This window comes from Ranitomeya imitator, chromosome 1 (assembly GCF_032444005.1).
Source record: "Ranitomeya imitator isolate aRanImi1 chromosome 1, aRanImi1.pri, whole genome shotgun sequence".
Taxonomy (NCBI): Eukaryota; Metazoa; Chordata; class Amphibia; order Anura; family Dendrobatidae; genus Ranitomeya; species Ranitomeya imitator.
In genome coordinates this window covers 114,837,701-114,856,840 of record NC_091282.1, presented here as the reverse complement: position 1 = coordinate 114,856,840, position 19,140 = coordinate 114,837,701, and the positions used below count along the sequence as shown (strand labels likewise).

The following is a 19,140-nucleotide window of genomic DNA, read 5'->3' as shown; positions in this document are numbered from 1 at the left end:
CCACTGTTGATCACTGTTCACTGATGAAAGTGATGACATGTGAGCATCCTACCTAGACCTTAGTGCAATGGAAGAAGGTAGCCTGGTCTGATAAATCACATTTTCCTGTACATTGTGTGGACAGCTTGGTGTGTGCAGCATGGGAAGAAAGTATGCTAGTTCTGCTCTAGCCAACGTTCTGCTGGCAATCATGGCTCATTGCATTTATGTGGATGTTACTTTTATAAGTACCAAATACCAAAACATTGTTGCTCACCAAATACATCCATTCATGGCAACAATATCTGCTAATGACATTGTCCTCTTACAGCAAAAAAAAAAAAAACCCACAACAAACCCACTGTCCATACTGACAAACCCTGGGACATCACACAGAAAATCACTCACTTTGAGGTTTTGCAGCATTTTTATTCATGGACTCATTCATAAGATGTCGTGTTCAGTAACATTTATTCAACAATATGAAACAACTGAAAGGAGGAATGATCGTAACCGTATAAAACCCGTTGGCAATGGACTACATTTTCTTATTTTACCAAATACCATATATCAGAATGTCATACCCACTTTAGTGCCATGGACATCTGAAATGGCACACTGCAGAAATGTCTTACCCAGACCCTAGGTGCTTAAAAGTCTTATTTAAAAAAACAAAAACGGTAACAAATGGTAGTAGAGATGGGTGACAGAAAAATGTATGATCTTTGGTTAGCAAGCTCTGCTATCACAAGGGCTTGCTTACATGATAGATACTAGCATTCTGAAGCAGGAGACAAGATTGTCCAGAGTGTATTCTTCCCACTACTGCCAGATGGAAGGGCTATTATTATAAATGAAAGGCAGCAGTAGAGGATGCCAGGCACTTGTTTTGTGCCAGATTCTGAAGTCCAGATGTAAGCTGGCTACCCCTGGGACAGGACAGGCTTCAGCTCCCGCAGCAGAACGGAGCCAATCACTGTCTTCTCCGTGTTTATGATGAGCTGAGCTGTGGAGCCTTCCTTCAGCTCCACTGTGACCAGCATCAATGACCCACTGTGCACAGTCTTTGCTGCAAATCTGGAAAAAGAAGAGGGGGGAACAGAGGCTAGTAAATACACATATCATGTCCTCTGTACATGGTATATATTGCCATAAGTCTGTAGTTATTATTCAGCTATTTTTACACATTTGCCACTGTAGATCATATTAAGAAGAATTTAGAGTCCTGGCCAAGTCAGTTATTTGCATATGTTTTTTTAACCCTGGCCCCATTTCCCAATTTAATAAAAAATAATAAAAATAATAATGACGACGACGACAACATAACCAAATATAGTGATGACTTAAAAACAATGTAAGCAATTAATACAAATAATCATAAAATTTGTTACAATTTGCAACAACAGAAAATTCCAAAACACATAAATCCCCCTAATTACATGTAATTAGGAGCAAAACTGTCCTTTTGTGCCCGTCAATTGACTCAAAAGCCATCGGAGATACAAAGGACTTCTGTCAATCCTGCTAATTCATTCCAGGAGGACGGCAAGCGATGTGCAAGAATAGAGAAGCCGCGGCCTAAATGGTGGAGCTCATGCAAAGTAAAAGCCCCTCTATTCTTTGCTAACTGGAGGACAATGATGTTGCTGCACATGGTCTTTTGAAAACACTAACAAGTAGGGGAGCAGGTCTGTGACCCGCTCTGACCCCCACTCTAGATGCCTTTCCCTTCTTCCCTTTCTGAATGACACGTGTCTCAATCGGAGCCATCTGCCTCAATTTGTGAAACATCTCCGGCCACAATAGCGTGCAGCTAGCCCTGACAACAGCGGACAATGCAAAAATAATAAAACTGCTCTACTGACAGCACGACTCTGGCTACACAATAGCAAACCAACTGGTCAGTGTCTCCCGCCTGACAATTAGCATGGGCCCTTCACTGCGTACACTGTGGTCTGCGGGGATCTGTTTAATTACCATCAACATAAAGGAGAGAGTTTATCAAAGATACTCCGGGAGAAAAAAAAAATTCACACCAGACTTAATTAAAATATTAGCCACTTAAGCAGGAAACAGATTCTCCTTAAATGAAAAGTAATTTCTTCTTTATTTTTTTTTTATCACATCAAAACCTCTTAACACATTACACTAGTTAGAGAAGCATAACGTGTCATTTCTGTCTTGTTAACCAGTTTATATGTAATTACAGCTGATTTATCAACATCAATATTTATTCCGGTCTCAAATCTGATGTTAACAGAGTTTCATTTTTCTTGGATAATTAACGCATTGTAAAAATGATGGTTAAAAAATGAGGCAAAAGAAATACATTATAAATAATAAAAATGTTTATTTATAGGTTTATGGTGTTTTTTTTATTCATTCTTTCAAACTTTTGCATTGCAACTCTTTACTATACATTTCAGCATCTTTTATGTTTTTCGGGAATATCAAAATTGGAACTTTACTTTGCATTTTGCTAAAGATCTAAAAAGGCAAAATTCTGCGCTGTGTGCTTACAAGTCGCAGCACTATTCATCACCGCATTATGTTCTCAGTACGCGCCGATGTCTGCCGAGAATGCTGACAAGACAGGAAAGAAGAAACTTCTAGCTATTGTTCGGGAGAATTTGGTGGTGTTTTGGATGGACTCCCAAGCATAAATTAAACATGTGTTGTTAGAGGGTCTAAATCATTCGCGTATGTGTTGTCTCTCTGGAGAGAGTGAATATATTCTCCCTCTGTTGTGACAGCATTAATCACAATTAGTTCTCTGGTTGAAGATCACAAACCCACAATATCAATGGAATGTTATTATCTCGGTATATTAAATGCTTCCCAAGTTTTTTGCTTTCTGGAAAGGATATTTTAACTGCAGGAGTTTTTCTTTGAAAGGGAAATTTGGAAAAAAGAACAATCATTTGTCAAGAGTAAAAATTTTTTTTTTTCTGTTGCGTCAACAATAGTCAGATATACAGTTTTCAGTATTATCCATGTTTAACCCCTATATGAGCCAGGTATGTAAAAAACAAGACAATATGGAAATGCAAATATAACACCCTCATAATCACATTTAATCTTCTATGCTTTTATTGCATATTAATATGTTTTTTAGGTTTATGTCTTGCGTCTAATTTCCTTTTTTCCCCTCTTGTGTAGCTGCCAGAAGCTGGGACAGTAAGCTATATTACAAAAACTTTGTTTCTGTACATGAAGCCTCCAATTACAGATTGCTGAAGCAGACAGAATCCTATTAGCAGGAAAGACGATGAGGCGAAGCGTTGCCCTGCCCTGGCAGTATAAAAATAATTAGGCAAAAGTTATCAAACATACTAGAAACCATTCACCAGCAAGGAACATCACTGTACTAGAAGAAAAAAGTAGCAAGACAACAATGAAGAGGAAAAAAAAAAAAAGATTATATACTGTATTAAATCAATTTGGATAATAAAATGAAAAAAGACAAGAGGGTTCAGTGAATTTTGATTTAAAATGTAAAAACAAAATGTAGAAAGTCTTTACTTGGTGATATAAAGCTAATAAAAAAACTTCTAATTTGAAATAAAATTTTCCTTATTAGTAGTAAAATATTTTCTGAAATCACTTTTGTACATAGCTGCACGACTGCAAAGTTACCAAAACTGACAAATACTTGAAAATGTCACGATGGACCTAACACTGTTTGTAGCAGTTCATAATGAAAGAAGGGAGAATCCACCCTGAACTAGAAGGCTTGTACTTATTTATAGGAAATCTCTTTGTATCATGGTATTGTGAAGACAGATGCTGATGTTATAGCGGTGCTGACCCCTACCGTGAGCAAAGAGAACTCGGCTACTGATTCTACAGCCAAAATACAAGTAATGGCTGTCACTTGCATGGCTGATGGCAGAGTGACAGTTATAATATATGGATCCGGCAATATAGGCACAAGACGGAATGTTACACTGTATACCATGTTTACCACTCAATTAGATTTCAATATAAATATATGAAAATTGTTCTGAAATGGGTAACTGAGAATAGTTGGCAAAATGTGGCTGGTGGGGAACCAATGGGTTATGATCAACTTTGCTAGAATAAAATAGCAGCAGCAAAGTGATAGCACCATGTGACTGTCTTCTGCAGACTCTTCGTAGCTTTCATTTAAAGCTACCTGTTACTACCGATATCTGGCCCTGCATCCACTTCGTACAAATCCAACAATCAAAAGCACTAGCTAGCCCTAAACTGGTAATCTGTTGAGTCAGATGTGTTATTCGATCAATTTAGTGCATTTCCCCAGGTGCTTTGGGACTTAGCCCCTGGTGGCCGTTTGTCTTTTTCCAAATGGATGTATAATCAGAAGTGATGAGCAAATGTGTTCGGATAAGGTGTTATATTTTTCGAGCACACCGATGACACTCGGTTTGCACACGAGCATACTTGGATAATACCTTATCTGAGCACGCTTGCTCATCACCACTGGTCAGAGATTGGCTTTCCCAACTCCCCCACATACAGGAATGCTTCATTCGGGCGAGTGCTCCGGTGTTCTCTAGGAAAAAGCTATAGCCAGACTTATCTGGCAGAAGCTCATCTCGGAGGAGAACAGAAGGATTGGCCATTGGAAACCCAACAGACTCGTTTCTTCACTCTTCAGACTTGTTGGAGGAGAGTTTGGAGGACTCATACATATTAGACTGTCAGATGATCCCGATCATACAGAAGAGTTCAGTCAACTCCAGTCTAATATGTACGGGGTTCTTAAGTCACATTGGCCAAATCCAAGTCGATTATCCATGGATGGCATGTTTGAATTACAGATGTGCTATTCCATAAATGATCTACACTGCGTGAATAATTTATTAGGCAAGCTGTATTTTTAATTTTTGTTATCAAAGTACAGCGCTGTTGGACAATCAAAAAGGTTACTAAACCTTTCTTAAGAGAATTTCTTTGTGTGCAGAATTATTTGGCAACTATTAGTGTGCAGAATTAAAATGTAACTAAATGAAACACAGCAATTTTCCCCAAAATATTGAAAACCTATTAAAGGTACGATAACACACTAACATATGTAAAAAATTATACTCAAAGTCAAAAGGTGTCTAAGGGATCTTTAAAAGGTGGCCTTTTATTCCTGTTACTTTGGAAAACAGAGTAGGAAGTAAAGATGGCTCCTGTGACTTGGGCAATGGATCAAAACTTCCATCTGGGTGAAGGAAAAGAAAGCCTTAGAGTAGTGAACAGATTTTTTTTTTGAACTGCAAGAAAAAAAGTAAAAAAAATAAAAAATAAATAAATTAAATATATATATCTCCAATTTTTTTTTTTTTAAATTTAGATAGAACTCTTCAATAACACAAAAAAAGGAGGTATACGGTGCTGAGGAAAAGTTTTAGGCAGCGGTGGAAAAAATGCTGTACAGTAAAAATGCTTTAAAGAATAAATATGTTAGTTTATCTTTTACAATTAACAAAATACAATATGAATAAACAAAGGAGAACTCTAAAGGCCCCTTCACATTAAGCGACGCTGCAGCGATACCGACAACGATCCGGATCGCTGCTGCATCGCTGTTTGGTCGCTGGAGAGCTGTCACACAGACAGCTCTCCAGCGACCAACGATGCCGGTAACCAGGGTAAACATCGGGTAACTAAGCGCAGGGCCGCACTTAGTAACCCGATGTTTACCCTGGTTACCATCCTAAAAGTAAAAAACAAACAAACACTACATACTTACCTACAGCCGTCTGTCCTCCAGCGCTGTGCTCTGCACTCCTCCTGTACTGTCTGTGTGAGCACAGCGGCCGGAAAGCAGAGCGGTGACGTCACCGCTCTGCTTTCCGGCTGACCGACGCTCACAGCCAGTGCAGGAGGAGAGCAGAGCACAGCGCTGGAGGACAGACGGCTGTAGGTAACATAGTAACATAGTTAGTAAGGCCGAAAAAAGACATTTGTCCATCCAGTTCAGCCTATATTCCATCATAATAAATACCCAGATCTACGTCCTTCTACAGAACCTAATAATTGTATGATACAATATTGTTCTGCTCCAGGAAGACATCCAGGCCTCTCTTGAACCCCTCGACTGAGTTTGCCATCACCACCTCCTCAGGCAAGCAATTCCAGATTCTCACTGCCCTAACAGTAAAGAATCCTCTTCTATGTTGGTGGAAAAACCTTCTCTCCTCCAGACGCAAAGAATGCCCCCTTGTGCCCGTCACCTTCCTTGGTATAAACAGATCCTCAGCGAGATATTTGTATTGTCCCCTTATATACTTATACATGGTTATTAGATCGCCCCTCAGTCGTCTTTTTTCTAGACTAAATAATCCTAATTTCGCTAATCTATCTGGGTATTGTAGTTCTCCCATCCCCTTTATTAATTTTGTTGCCCTCCTTTGTACTCTCTCTAGTTCCATTATATCCTTCCTGAGCACCGGTGCCCAAAACTGGACACAGTACTCCATGTGCGGTCTAACTAGGGATTTGTACAGAGGCAGTATAATGCTCTCATCATGTGTATCCAGACCTCTTTTAATGCACCCCATGATCCTGTTTGCCTTGGCAGCTGCTGCCTGGCACTGGCTGCTCCAGGTAAGTTTATCATTAACTAGGATCCCCAAGTCCTTCTCCCTGTCAGATTTACCCAGTGGTTTCCCGTTCAGTGTGTAATGGTGATATTGATTCCCTCTTCCCATGTGTATAACCTTACATTTATCATTGTTAAACCTCATCTGCCACCTTTCAGCCCAAGTTTCCAACTTATCCAGATCCATCTGTAGCAGAATACTATCTTCTCTTGTATTAACTGCTTTACATAGTTTTGTATCATCTGCAAATATCGATATTTTACTGTGTAAACCTTCTACCAGATCATTAATGAATATGTTGAAGAGAACAGGTCCCAATACTGACCCCTGCGGTACCCCACTGGTCACAGCGACCCAGTTAGAGACTATACCATTTATAACCACCCTCTGCTTTCTATCACTAAGCCAGTTACTAACCCATTTACACACATTTTCCCCCAGACCAAGCATTCTCATTTTGTGTACCAACCTCTTGTGCGGCACGGTATCAAACGCTTTGGAAAAATCGAGATATACCACGTCCAATGACTCACCGTGGTCCAGTCTATAGCTTACCTCTTCATAAAAACTGATTAGATTGGTTTGACAGGAGCGATTTCTCATAAACCCATGCTGATATGGAGTTAAACAGTTATTCTCATTGAGATAATCCAGAATAACATCCCTCAGAAACCCTTCAAATATTTTACCAACAATAGAGGTTAGACTTACTGGCCTATAATTTCCAGGTTCACTTTTAGAGCCCTTTTTGAATATTGGCACCACATTTGCTATGCGCCAGTCCTGCGGAACAGACCCTGTCGCTATAGAGTCACTAAAAATAAGAAATAATGGTTTATCTATTACATTACTTAGTTCTCTTAGTACTCGTGGGTGTATGCCATCCGGACCCGGAGATTTATCTATTTTAATCTTATTTAGCCGGTTTCGCACCTCTTCTTGGGTTAGATTGGTGACCCTTAATATAGGGTTTTCATTGTTTCTTGGGATTTCACCTAGCATTTCATTTTCCACCGTGAATACCGTGGAGAAGAAGGTGTTTAATATGTTAGCTTTTTCCTCGTCATCTACAACCATTCTTTCCTCACTATTTTTTAAGGGGCCTACATTTTCAGTTTTTATTCTTTTACTATTGATATAGTTGAAGAACAGTTTGGAATTAGTTTTACTCTCCTTAGCAATGTGCTTCTCTGTTTCCTTTTTGGCAGCTTTAATTAGTTTTTTAGATAAAGTATTTTTCTCCCTATAGTTTTTTAGAGCTTCAATGGTGCCATCCTGCTTTAGTAGTGCAAATGCTTTCTTTTTACTGTTAATTGCCTGTCTTACTTCTTTGTTTAGCCACATTGGGTTTTTCCTATTTCTAGTCCTTTTATTCCCACAAGGTATAAACCGCTTACACTGCCTATTTAGGATGTTCTTAAACATTTCCCATTTATTATCTGTATTCTTATTTCTGAGGATATTGTCCCAGTCTACCAGATTAAGGGCATCTCTAAGCTGGTCAAACTTTGCCTTCCTAAAGTTCAATGTTTTTGTGACTCCCTGACAAGTCCCCCTAGTGAAAGACAGGTGAAACTGCACAATATTGTGGTCGCTATTTCCTAAATGCCCAACCACCTGCAGATTTGTTATTCTGTCAGGTCTATTAGATAGTATTAGGTCTAAAAGTGCTGCTCCTCTGGTTGGATTCTGCACCAATTGTGAAAGATAATTTTTCTTGGTTATTAGCAGAAACCTGTTGCCTTTATGGGTTTCACAGGTTTCTGTTTCCCAGTTAATATCCGGGTAGTTAAAGTCCCCCATAACCAGGACCTCATTATGGGTTGCAGCTTCATCTATCTGCTTTAGAAGTAGACTTTCCATGCTTTCTGTTATATTTGGGGGTTTGTAACAGACCCCAATGAGAATTTTGTTACCATTTTTCCCTCCATGAATTTCAACCCATATGGACTCGACATCCTCATTCCCTTCGCTAATATCCTCCCTTAAAGTGGACTTTAGACAAGACTTTACATAGAGACAAACCCCTCCTCCTCTCCGATTTTTACGATCCTTTCTAAACAGACTGTAACCCTGTAAGTTAACTGCCCAGTCATAGCTTTCATCTAACCATGTCTCGGTTATTCCCACTATGTCAAAGTTACCTGTAGATATTTCTGCTTCTAGTTCTTCCATCTTGTTTGTCAGGCTTCTGGCGTTTGCGAGCATGCAGTTTAGAGGATTTTGTTTTGTTCCAATCTCCTCACTGTGGATTGTTTTAGAAATGTTCTTACCTCCCTTCTGAGTATGTTTTCCTGGGTCGTCTTTGTTCGAGTCTAATGTTTTTCTTCCCGTCCCCTCTTCTTCTTGTTTAACGCCCTCCTGATGAGTGTAGCGAGTCTTCTGGCGAATGTGTGTTTCCCAGGTTTGTTGAGGTGTAGTCCGTCTCTGGCGAGGAGTCCATCATACCAGTAATTCACACCGTGGTCCAGGAATCCAAATCCTTGTTGTCTGCACCATCGTCTTAGCCAGTTGTTTGCATCAAGGATCCTGTTTCATCTCCTGGTGCCATGCCCGTCTACTGGAAGGATAGAAGAAAAAACTACCTGTGCATCCAGTTCCTTTACTTTCTTCCCCAACTCTTCAAAGTCCTTGCAGATTGTCGGTAGGTCCTTCCTTGCCGTGTCATTGGTGCCAACATGTATCAGAAGAAATGGGTGGACGTCCTTGGAGCTGAAGAGCTTTGGTATCCTATCGGTCACATCCTTGATCATCGCACCTGGAAGGCAGCATACTTCTCTTGCAGTTATGTCCGGTCTGCAGATGGCTGCTTCGGTGCCTCTCAGTAGTGAGTCTCCCACCACCACCACTCTTCGTTGCTTCTTGGCTGTACTTTTTGCTGTCACTTGTTGCTGTGTGCCCTTTTCTTTTTTGCTTGCTGGTATTGCTTCATTCTTAGGTGTGCCATCTTCATCCTCTACAAAGATTTGATATCGGTTCTTCAGTTGTGTGGTTGGTGATTTCTCCATGGTCTTCTTGCTTCTTTTGGTCACATGCTTCCACTCATCTGCTTTTGGAGGTTCTCTGACACTTTTTGCACCTTCTGTGACCAGTAGAGATGCTTCTGTTCTGTCTAGAAAGTCTTCATTCTCTTTGATGAGTTTCAAAGTTGCTATTCTTTCTTCCAGACCCCGCACCTTTTCTTCTAAAAGGGCCACTAGTCTACACTTCTGACAGGTGAAATTGGATTCTTCTTCTGGTCGATCTGTGAACATGTAGCACATGCTGCAGCTCACCATGTAGGTTGTCACATCTGCCATGTTGCTCCTAGATCCTGCTGACTTGCTGTGTGTTTTCCTTCTTGTGTAATCTACTCAGCCAAGCTCTCTTGCAATAATGTCCTACAGGCAAAAATTCTGCTGTACCCAACGATCTTCTAGCTTAGGGAGACTTCGCTTCTCCCAGAAGGCACCTGGAATATGCAAATTAGCCTCCTGAAGCTTGAATCCCTGGTTTGGTGATGCTTTCGAAGCAGCTGGTCCCGGCTGTACCCAACGATCTTCTAGCTTAGGGAGACTTCGCTTCTCCCAGAAGGCACCTGGAATATGCAAATTAGCCTCCTGAAGCTTGAATCCCTGGTTTGGTGATGCTTTCGAAGCAGCTGGTCCCGGCTGTACCCAACGATCTTCTAGCTTAGGGAGACTTCGCTTCTCCCAGAAGGCACCTGGAATATGCAAATTAGCCTCCTGAAGCTTGAATCCCTGGTTTGGTGATGCTTTCGAAGCAGCTGGTCCCGGCTGTACCCAACGATCTTCTAGCTTAGGGAGACTTCGCTTCTCCCAGAAGGCACCTGGAATATGCAAATTAGCCTCCTGAAGCTTGAATCCCTGGTTTGAAGCTTGAATCCCTGGTTTGATGTAGTGTAAGTATGTAGTGTTTGTTTTTTTTTACTTTTAGGATGGTAACCAGGGTAAACATCGGGTTACTAAGCGCGGCCCTGTGCTTAGTTACTCGATGTTTACCCTGGTTACCAGTGAAGACATCGCTGGATCGGTGTCACACACGCCGATCCAGCGATGTCAGCAGGAGTCCAGCGACGAAATAAAGTTCTGGACTTTATTCAGCGACCAACGATCTCCCAGCAGGGGCCTGATCGTTGGTCGCTGTCACGCATAACGATTTCATTAACGATATCGTTGCTACGTCACAAAAAGCAACGATATCGTTAACAATATCGTTATGTGTGAAGGTACCTTAACCCCTTTCTGCCATTAGACGTACTATTGCGTCCATGTGGGGTGGGCTTTACTTCCCAAGGACGCAATAGTACGTCATATGCGATCGGCAGCGCTCACGGGGGGAGCGCCGCCGATCGCGGCCGGGTGTCAGCTGTTTATCGCAGCTGACATCCGGCACTATGTGCCAGGAGCGGTCACGGACCGCCCCCGGCACATTAACCCCCGGCACACCGCGATCAAAGATGATCGCGATGTGCCGGCGGTGCAGGGAAGCACCGCGCAGGGAGGGGGCTCCCTGCGGGCTTCCCTGAGCCCCCCGCAGCAACGCGATGTGATCGCGTTGCTGCGAGGGTCTCACCTCCCTCCCTGCTCCCTCCAGCCCCGGATCCAAGATGGCCGCGGATCCGGGTCCTGCAGGGAGGGAGGTGGCTTCACAGAGCCTGCTCAGAGCAGGCACTGTGAAGCAGCCTGCACTCCTATCAGATCAGTGATCTGACAGAGTGCTGTGCAAACTGTCAGATCACTGATCTGTGATGTCCCCCCCTGGGACAAAGTAAAAAAGTAAAAAAAAAAAATTTCAAATGTGTAAAAAAAAATAAAAAAAAATATTCCAAAATAATGAAAAAAAAAAAAAAATATTATTCCCATAAATACATTTCTTTATCTAAATAAATAAAAAAAAACAATAAAAGTACACATATTTAGTATCGCCGCGTCCGTAACGGCCCGACCTATAAAACTGGCCCACTAGTTAACCCCTTCAGTAAACACCGTAAGAAAAAAAAAAAAAAAACGAGGCAAAAAACAACGCTTTATTATCATACCGCCGAACAAAAAGTGGAATAACACGCGATCAAAAAGACAAATATAAATAACCATGGTACCGCTGAAAACGTCATCTTGTCCCGCAAAAAACGAGCTGCCATACAGCATCATCAGCAAAAAATTAAAAAAGTTATAGTCCTGAGAATAAAGCGATGCAAAAATAATTATTTTTTCTATAAAATAGTTTTTATCGTATAAAAGCGCCAAAACATAAAAAAATTATATAAATGAGGTGTCGCTGTAATCGTACTGACCCGAAGAATAAAACTGCTTCATCAATTTTACCAAACGCGGAACGGTATAAACGCCTCCCCCAAAAGAAATTCATGAATAGCTGGTTTTTGGTCATTCTGCCTCACAAAAATCGGACTAAAAAGCGATCAAAAAATGTCACGTGCCCGAAAATGTTACCAATAAAAACATCAACTCGTCCCGCAAAAAACAAGACCTCACATGACTCTGTGGACCAAAATATAGAAAAATTATAGCTCTCAAAATGTGGTAACGCAAAAAATATTTTTTGCAATAAAAAGCGTCTTTCAGTGTGTGACGGCTGCCAATCATAAAAATCCGCTAAAAAACCCGCTATAAAAGTAAATCAAACCCCCCTTCATCACCCCCTTAGTTAGGGAAAAATTAAAAAAATGTATTTATTTCCATTTTCCCATTAGGGCTAGGGTTAGAGTTAGGGTTAGGGCTAGGGTTAGGGCTAGGGTTAGGGCTAGGGCTAGGGTTAGGGTTAGGGCTAGGGTTAGGGCTAGGGTTAGGGCTAGGGTTAGGGTTAGGGCTAGGGTTAGGGTTAGGGCTAGGGTTAGGGCTAGGGTTAGGGCTAGGGTTAGGGCTAGGGCTAGGGTTAGGGCTAGGGTTAGGGCTAGGGTTAGGATTAGGGTTAGGGCTAGGGCTACAGTTTGGGTTGGGGCTAAAGTTACAGTTAGGGTTTAGATTACATTTACGGTTGGGAATAGGGTTGGGATTAGGGTTAGGGGTGTGTCAGGGTTAGAGGTGTGGTTAGGGTTACTGTTGGGATTAGGGTTAGGGATGTGTTTGGATTAGGGTTTCAGTTATAATTGGGGGGTTTCCACTGTTTAGGCACATCAGGGGCTCTCCAAACGCGACATGGCGTCCGATCTCAATTCCAGCCAATTCTGCGTTGAAAAAGTAAAACAGTGCTTCTTCCCTTCCGAGCTCTCCCGTGTGCCCAAACAGGGGTTTACCCCAACATATGGGGTATCAGCGTACTCAGGACAAATAGGACAACAACTTTTGGGGTCCAATTTCTCCTGCTACCCTTGGGAAAATATAAAACTCGGGGCTAAAACATTTTTTGTGGGAAAAAAAAAGATTTTTTATTTTCACGGCTCTGCGTTATAAACTGTAGTGAAACACTTGGGGGTTCAAAGTTCTCACAACACATCTAGATTAGTTCCCTGGGGGGTCTAGTTTCCAATATGGGGTCACTTGTGGGGGGTTTCTACTGTTTAGGTACATTAGGGGTTCTGCAAACGCAATGTGACGTCTGCAGACCATTCCATCTAAGTCTGCATTCCAAATGGCGCTCCTTCCCTTCCGAGCTCTGCCATGCGCTCAAACGTTGGTTTCCCCCAACATACGGGGTATCAGCGTACTCAGGACAAATTGGACAACAACTTTTGGGGTCGAATTTCTCCTCTTACCCTCGGGAAAATACAAAACTGGGGGCTAAAAAATAATTTTGGGGGGAAAGATTTTTTTTTTTAATTTTCACGGCTCTGCGTTACAAACTGTAGTGAAACACTTGGGGGTTCAAAGCTATCACAACACATCTAGATGAGTTCCTTAGGGGGTCTAGTTTTCAAAATGGTGTCACTTGTGGGAGGTTTCTACTGTTTAGGTACATTAGGGGCTCTGCAAATGCAATGTGACACCTGCAGACCATTCCATCTAAGTCCTCATTCCAAATGGATCTCCTTCCCTTCCGAGCCCTCCCATGCGCCCAAACAGTGGTTCCCCCCCACATATAGGGTATCAGCGCACTCAGGACAAATTGGACAACAAATTGTGGGGTCGAATTTCTCCTGTTACCCTCGGGAAAATACAAAACTGGAGGCTAAAAAATAATTTTTGTGGGAAAAAATTTTTGTTTTATTTTTACGGCTCTCCATTATAAACTTCTGTGAAGCCCTTGGTGGGTCAAAGCGCTCAGCACACATCTAGATAAGTTCCTAAGGGGGTCTACTTTCCAAAATGGTGTCACTTGTGGGGGGTTTCTACTGTTTAGGTACATTAGGGGCTCTGCAAACGCAATGTGACACCTGCAGACCATTCCATCTAAGTCTGCATTCAAATGGCACTCCTTCCCTTCTGAGCCCTCCCATGTGCCCAAACAGTGGTTCCCCCCACATATGGTGTATCATCGCACTCAGGACAAATTGGGCAACAAATTTTGGGGTCCAATTTCTCCTGTTACCCTCAGGAAAATACAAAACTGGGGGCTAAAAAAATAATTTTTGTGGGAAAAATATTTTGTTTTATTTTTACGGCTCTGCATTATAAACTTCTGTGAAGCACTTGGTGGGTCAAAGTGCTCACCACACCTCTAGATAAGTTCCTTAGGGGGTCTACTTTCCAAAATGGTGTCATTTGTGGGGGGTTTCAATGTTTAGGCACATCAGTGGCTCTTCAAACGCAACATGGCGTCCCATCTCAATTCCTGTCAATTTTGCTTTGAAAAGTCAAACGGCGCTCCTTCCCTTCCGAGCTCTCCCATCCACCCAAACAGTGGTTTACCCCCACATATGGGGTATCAGCGTACTCAGGACAAATTGTACAACAACTTTTGGGGTCCAATTTCTTCTCTTACCCTTGGGAAAATAAAAAATTGGGGGCGAAAAGATAATTTTTGTGAAAAAATATGATTTTTTATTTTTACGGTTCTACATTATAAACTTCTGTGAAGCACTTGTTGGGTCAAAGTGCTCACCACACCTCTAGATAAGTTCCTTAGGGGGTCTACTTTCCAAAATGGTGTCACTTGTGGGGGGTTTCAATGTTTAGGCACATCAGTGGCTCTCCAAACGCAACATGGCGTCCCATCTCAATTCCTGTCAATTTTGCATTGAAAAGTCAAACGGCGCTCCTTCCCTTCCGAGCTCTCCCATCCGCCCAAACAGTGGTTTACCCCCACATATGGGCTATCAGCGTACTCAGGACAAATTGTACAACAACTTTTGGGGTCCAATTTCTTCTCTTACCCTTGGGAAAATAAAACAAATTGGAGCTGAATTAAATTTTTTGTGAAAAAAAGTTAAATGTTCATTTTTATTTAAACATTCAAAAAATTCCTGTGAAGCACCAGAAGGGTTAATAAACTTCTTGAATATGGTTTTGAGCACCTTGAGGGGTGTAGTTTTTAGAATGGTGTCACACTTGGGTATTTTCTATCATATAGACCCCTCAAAATGACTTCAAATGAGATGTGGTCCCTAAAATAAAATGGTGTTGTAGAAATGAGAAATTGCTGGTCAACTTTTAACCCTTATAAATCCCTAACAAAAAAAAATTTTGGTTCCAAAATTGTGCTGATGTAAAGTAGACATGTGGAAAATGTTACTTATTAAGTATTTTGTGTGACATATCTCTGTGATTTAATTGCATAAAAATTCAAAGTTGGAAAATTGCGAAATTTTCATAATTTTCGCCAAATTTCCGTTTTTTTCACAAATAAACGCAGGTACTATCAAATAATTTTTACCATTGTCATGAAGTACAATATGTCACGAGAAAACAATGTCAGAATCACCAGGATCCATTGAAGCGTTCCAGAGTTATAACCTCATAAAGGGACAGTGGTCAGAATTGTAAAAATTGGCCCGGTCATTAACGTGCAAACCACCCTTGGGGGTAAAGGGGTTAAATCAAATCAGCATTGGATGTAACCACCCTTTGGACAAGTGTAGCTAGAAGAATTGATGCTATTTTGAAGGCAAAGTCAGCATTTTGCAGGATTATAGTCAAGAGTATAAGTAAAAAAAATTATGAAAATGATGATCATCACTTGTTTTGTATTTGTAGGTTGAAACACAGTCATTAGCTTAAAAACAGAAAGCCATCTAACAGGTTTAGAAAGGACCCTTCACCAAATTTTTCAGGTTGAACAGGACAAACGATGTAATAGTGGCTGCAGACTAGAATTAAATGTTTTTTTGTCTTATTTCATCTTTCCAGTGCAGAGATATTAGCAGTCAAAGTATTTGGCACAATACCTGGTTTAAAAACAATAGTATCACTGTGCTTGATTGGCCAGCAAACTTGCCTAACCTTAACCTCATAGAGAATCTATGTGATATTGTCAAGAGGAAAATGAGGAACCCCAGACCCAACTATGCAAACGAGCTGAAGGCTGCTATCAAAGCAACCTGGGCTTCCATAACACCTCAGCAGTGCCACAGTCTGATCGACTCCATGCCACGCCGCATTGATGCAGTAATTGATGCAAAAGGCACCCTGACCAAGTATTGAGTGCATTTATTGAACATACATTTCAGTAGGCCAACATTTCGTATGTTAAAATAATTTTTTTAAGCTGGTGTGTTACAGTATTCCAATTTACTGAGATAATGACATTGGGGTTTTCATTGGCTGTAAGCCATAATCATCAACATTAAAAGAAACACTTGAAATACGTTACTCTGTAAATACTCTAATATATGAGTTTCACTTTTTGTATTGATAAACTGAAATAAATTAACTTTTAGATGATATTCTAATTATGTTAGATGCACCTGTGTAAGGGTCTGTATTGTGACACAGCTAAACTCTGTGGTGCTGCTCCTCACCCCCACAAGGACTATCAGGAAATTAAAGCGCAAAATTAGAGTAATGACACTAAGGTCTGCTGTGCTCACAGCAACTTGTAATCGCTCTCATATCTCTCACACAAGATAAACCCCCTTTAAGCTTTGATGGGACATGTTCTTCTTTCTCCTGAGTGTTCTTGCCTACTTACGATTCCCCCTCATATAGGGGGAAGTACCAGAAGTACGCGCCCCCAGTGAAAATGTTCTGATAATGCCCTCTTGTGTTGAAAATGAACTTAATTAGGTGCCAAATACAATGGTGAGGCGAAAAAACAAACAAAAGACATTCTGCTCTGCAGCCAGTATCATATTGGGTGTCCAGTCCAACATGAAAATGGGTATTATTACCTACCGATAATTCGGTTTCCAGGAGTCCATCCTGACAGCACATTGGAAGACGTCCTCCTCCTCCTTGCAGGGACAGGAAACACAACACGAGAGGTTAAAAGGTCCCACTCCACCCCCTTTTCCTCAGTGTTTTGACAAGTACCACACGATGGATAGATATACTTTTGAAAACTTTATTTGACCAAACATATTACAGCATATGAACTGGCATGCATAGGGGGGGAAATAACGGTGCTGTCAGGATGGACTCCTGGAAACCGAATTATCGGTAGGTAATAATACCCATTTTCCAGGACGTCCCCCTGACAGCACATTGGAGAATACCAAAGAAAACTACGTTTAGGGTGGGACAACTGCTTGGAGAACTTTCCTCCCATAAGACGTCTGCTGAGCTGCTACTACGTCTAGCTTATAGTGCTTACAGAACGTGTTTACTCTGGCCCAAGTTGCTGCCTTGCAAATCTGATCTAGTGACGCTCCTGCTCGCTCAGCCCATGATGCTGAAACAGCCCTAGTAGAGTGAGCTTTAATCCCTGTTGGGCACGCTATCCCTTCTGATGCGTAGGCTTTTGAAATTATAGTAGTAATCCATCTAGCTATAGACGCCTTGGAAGCTTTTTTACCTTTATTCTTACCTCCAAATAGGATAAAAAGATTAGAATCCTTCCTCCAGGAGCTAGTGGCCTCTAGATAGTTTAATACTGCCTGCCTAACATCCAGGGAGTGTAAAGCCTGTTCTTTTTCATTAGAAGGGTTCTCACAAAAGGAAGGTAAAATTATTTCCTGATCTCGATTTTTTGCTGAAGCTATTTTTGGGATAAAAGCTGGGTCTAATTTTAGGATTATATGATCCTCTCTGACTTGAAGATATGGATCCTTAATTGATAGAGCCTGAATTTCCCCTACGCGTTTAGCTGTTGTAATCGCTACTCGGAAGGCCGTCTTCCAGGTACGAACTGAAATAGGCATGTCCTCCTCTAGAGAATAGGGATCTTTACATAGAGCCCTAAGGACTAAATTTAAGTCCCATGTGGGAGCTAGCTGTCTCAAGGTAGGCCGTAATCTTTGGATAGCCCTCACAAATCTGATTATCCAGGGGTGGGAAGCTAATGGATAATCCAGAAAAGTACTAAGGGCCGAGATCTGGACTTTAATTGTACCTGGCCTGAGCCCCAAGTCAAAGCCTGCCTGTAAGAATTTTAAGACTCTAGGAACATCTAAGACCCCCGGAATCACAGCTGACCCGCCACTTCCCATACAATTTTTTTTCCAGATTTTGTGGTAGATGGCTGAGGTGACAGGCTTCCTACTAGCCTGGATGGTTGTAATTACTTCATCTGAAAGACCTCTGGATTTCAAAATGTCCCTCTCAGGATCCATGATAGATGCAGTCTCTCCGGGTTTTGGTGTAAAACAGGCCCTTGATGAATTATATCCTTCCATAACGGGAGTATGATAGGGTCTTCCGTTGCCATGGCCCCCAACAATGGGAACCAACTTCTCTTTGGCCAGAATGGTACAATCGTCAGCACTGTTGCCTGGTCTTCCTGAATCTTCCTGAGCACTACTGGAATTAGTGCTATTGGTGGAAATGCGTAAGACAGAGGTTCGCTCCATGCTTGACTTAAGGCGTCGACTGCTTCCGGCATGTCTAGAGGGTTGAGGGAATAAAATCTGGGAACCTTTGAATTTTTCCTTGTGGCGAATAAATCTATCCTGGGCGTTCCCCAACGGTGGCAAAGAATTTGGAACATTTCTTGACTTAGTTCCCATTCGGTTGGAGAAACTTTCTTTCTGCTTAGATAGTCGGCTAGTATGTTCTGTGACCCTTGTAGATGCACTGCTGTTATAGATAAGACAACGTCTTCTGCCCAGGCATATATTCTCTGCGCTAGACCTTGAAGCGCTTTGTGTTTGGAACCTCCCTGATGCCTCAAAAAGGATACCGCTGTTACATTGTCGGATAGGATTTTTACATGTTTGTCCTTTAGGCGTGAACGGTTTCTTCTGAGAGCTTCCCAGACTGCGTATAATTCTCTGTAATTTGACTGATCTCCTCGGGCCACTTGTCCTGAAAGAATTTTCCTTCCAGGTGCGCTCCCCATCCCCACTGACTTGCATCTGTGGTGATTATCACACAAGGGGTTGATATCCAAGGGATGCCCTTTTTTAGATTGTAGTCCTGGATCCACCATCGTAGTGATCTTCTTGTCTTCATTGATAGCTCTAGCCTCTTGTCTAATGTGGAACGACGTCGATCCCATACCATGAGTATCTGTTCTTGTAAAGGCCTTGAGTGAGCCTGAGCCCATCTGACACACGGAATGCATGCTGTCATCTTCCCCAAGACTTTCATAG

At 41.7% G+C, this 19,140-nt stretch overlaps 1 protein-coding gene across 2 annotated transcripts in view; it reads right to left on the bottom strand.

Annotated features, from left to right (window-relative positions):
- Positions 1–387: 387 nt before the first annotated feature.
- Positions 388–19,140, bottom strand: part of AP3B1 (adaptor related protein complex 3 subunit beta 1) — a 354,978-nt gene continuing 336,225 nt past the window's right edge. For both annotated transcript variants that reach the window (XM_069749950.1, XM_069749942.1), the window contains exon 27: positions 388–1,056. In XM_069749950.1, coding sequence (XP_069606051.1) covers positions 903–1,056 — 154 coding nt within the window. In that variant the 3' untranslated portion in view covers positions 388–902. The remainder of the gene's footprint in view (positions 1,057–19,140) is intronic.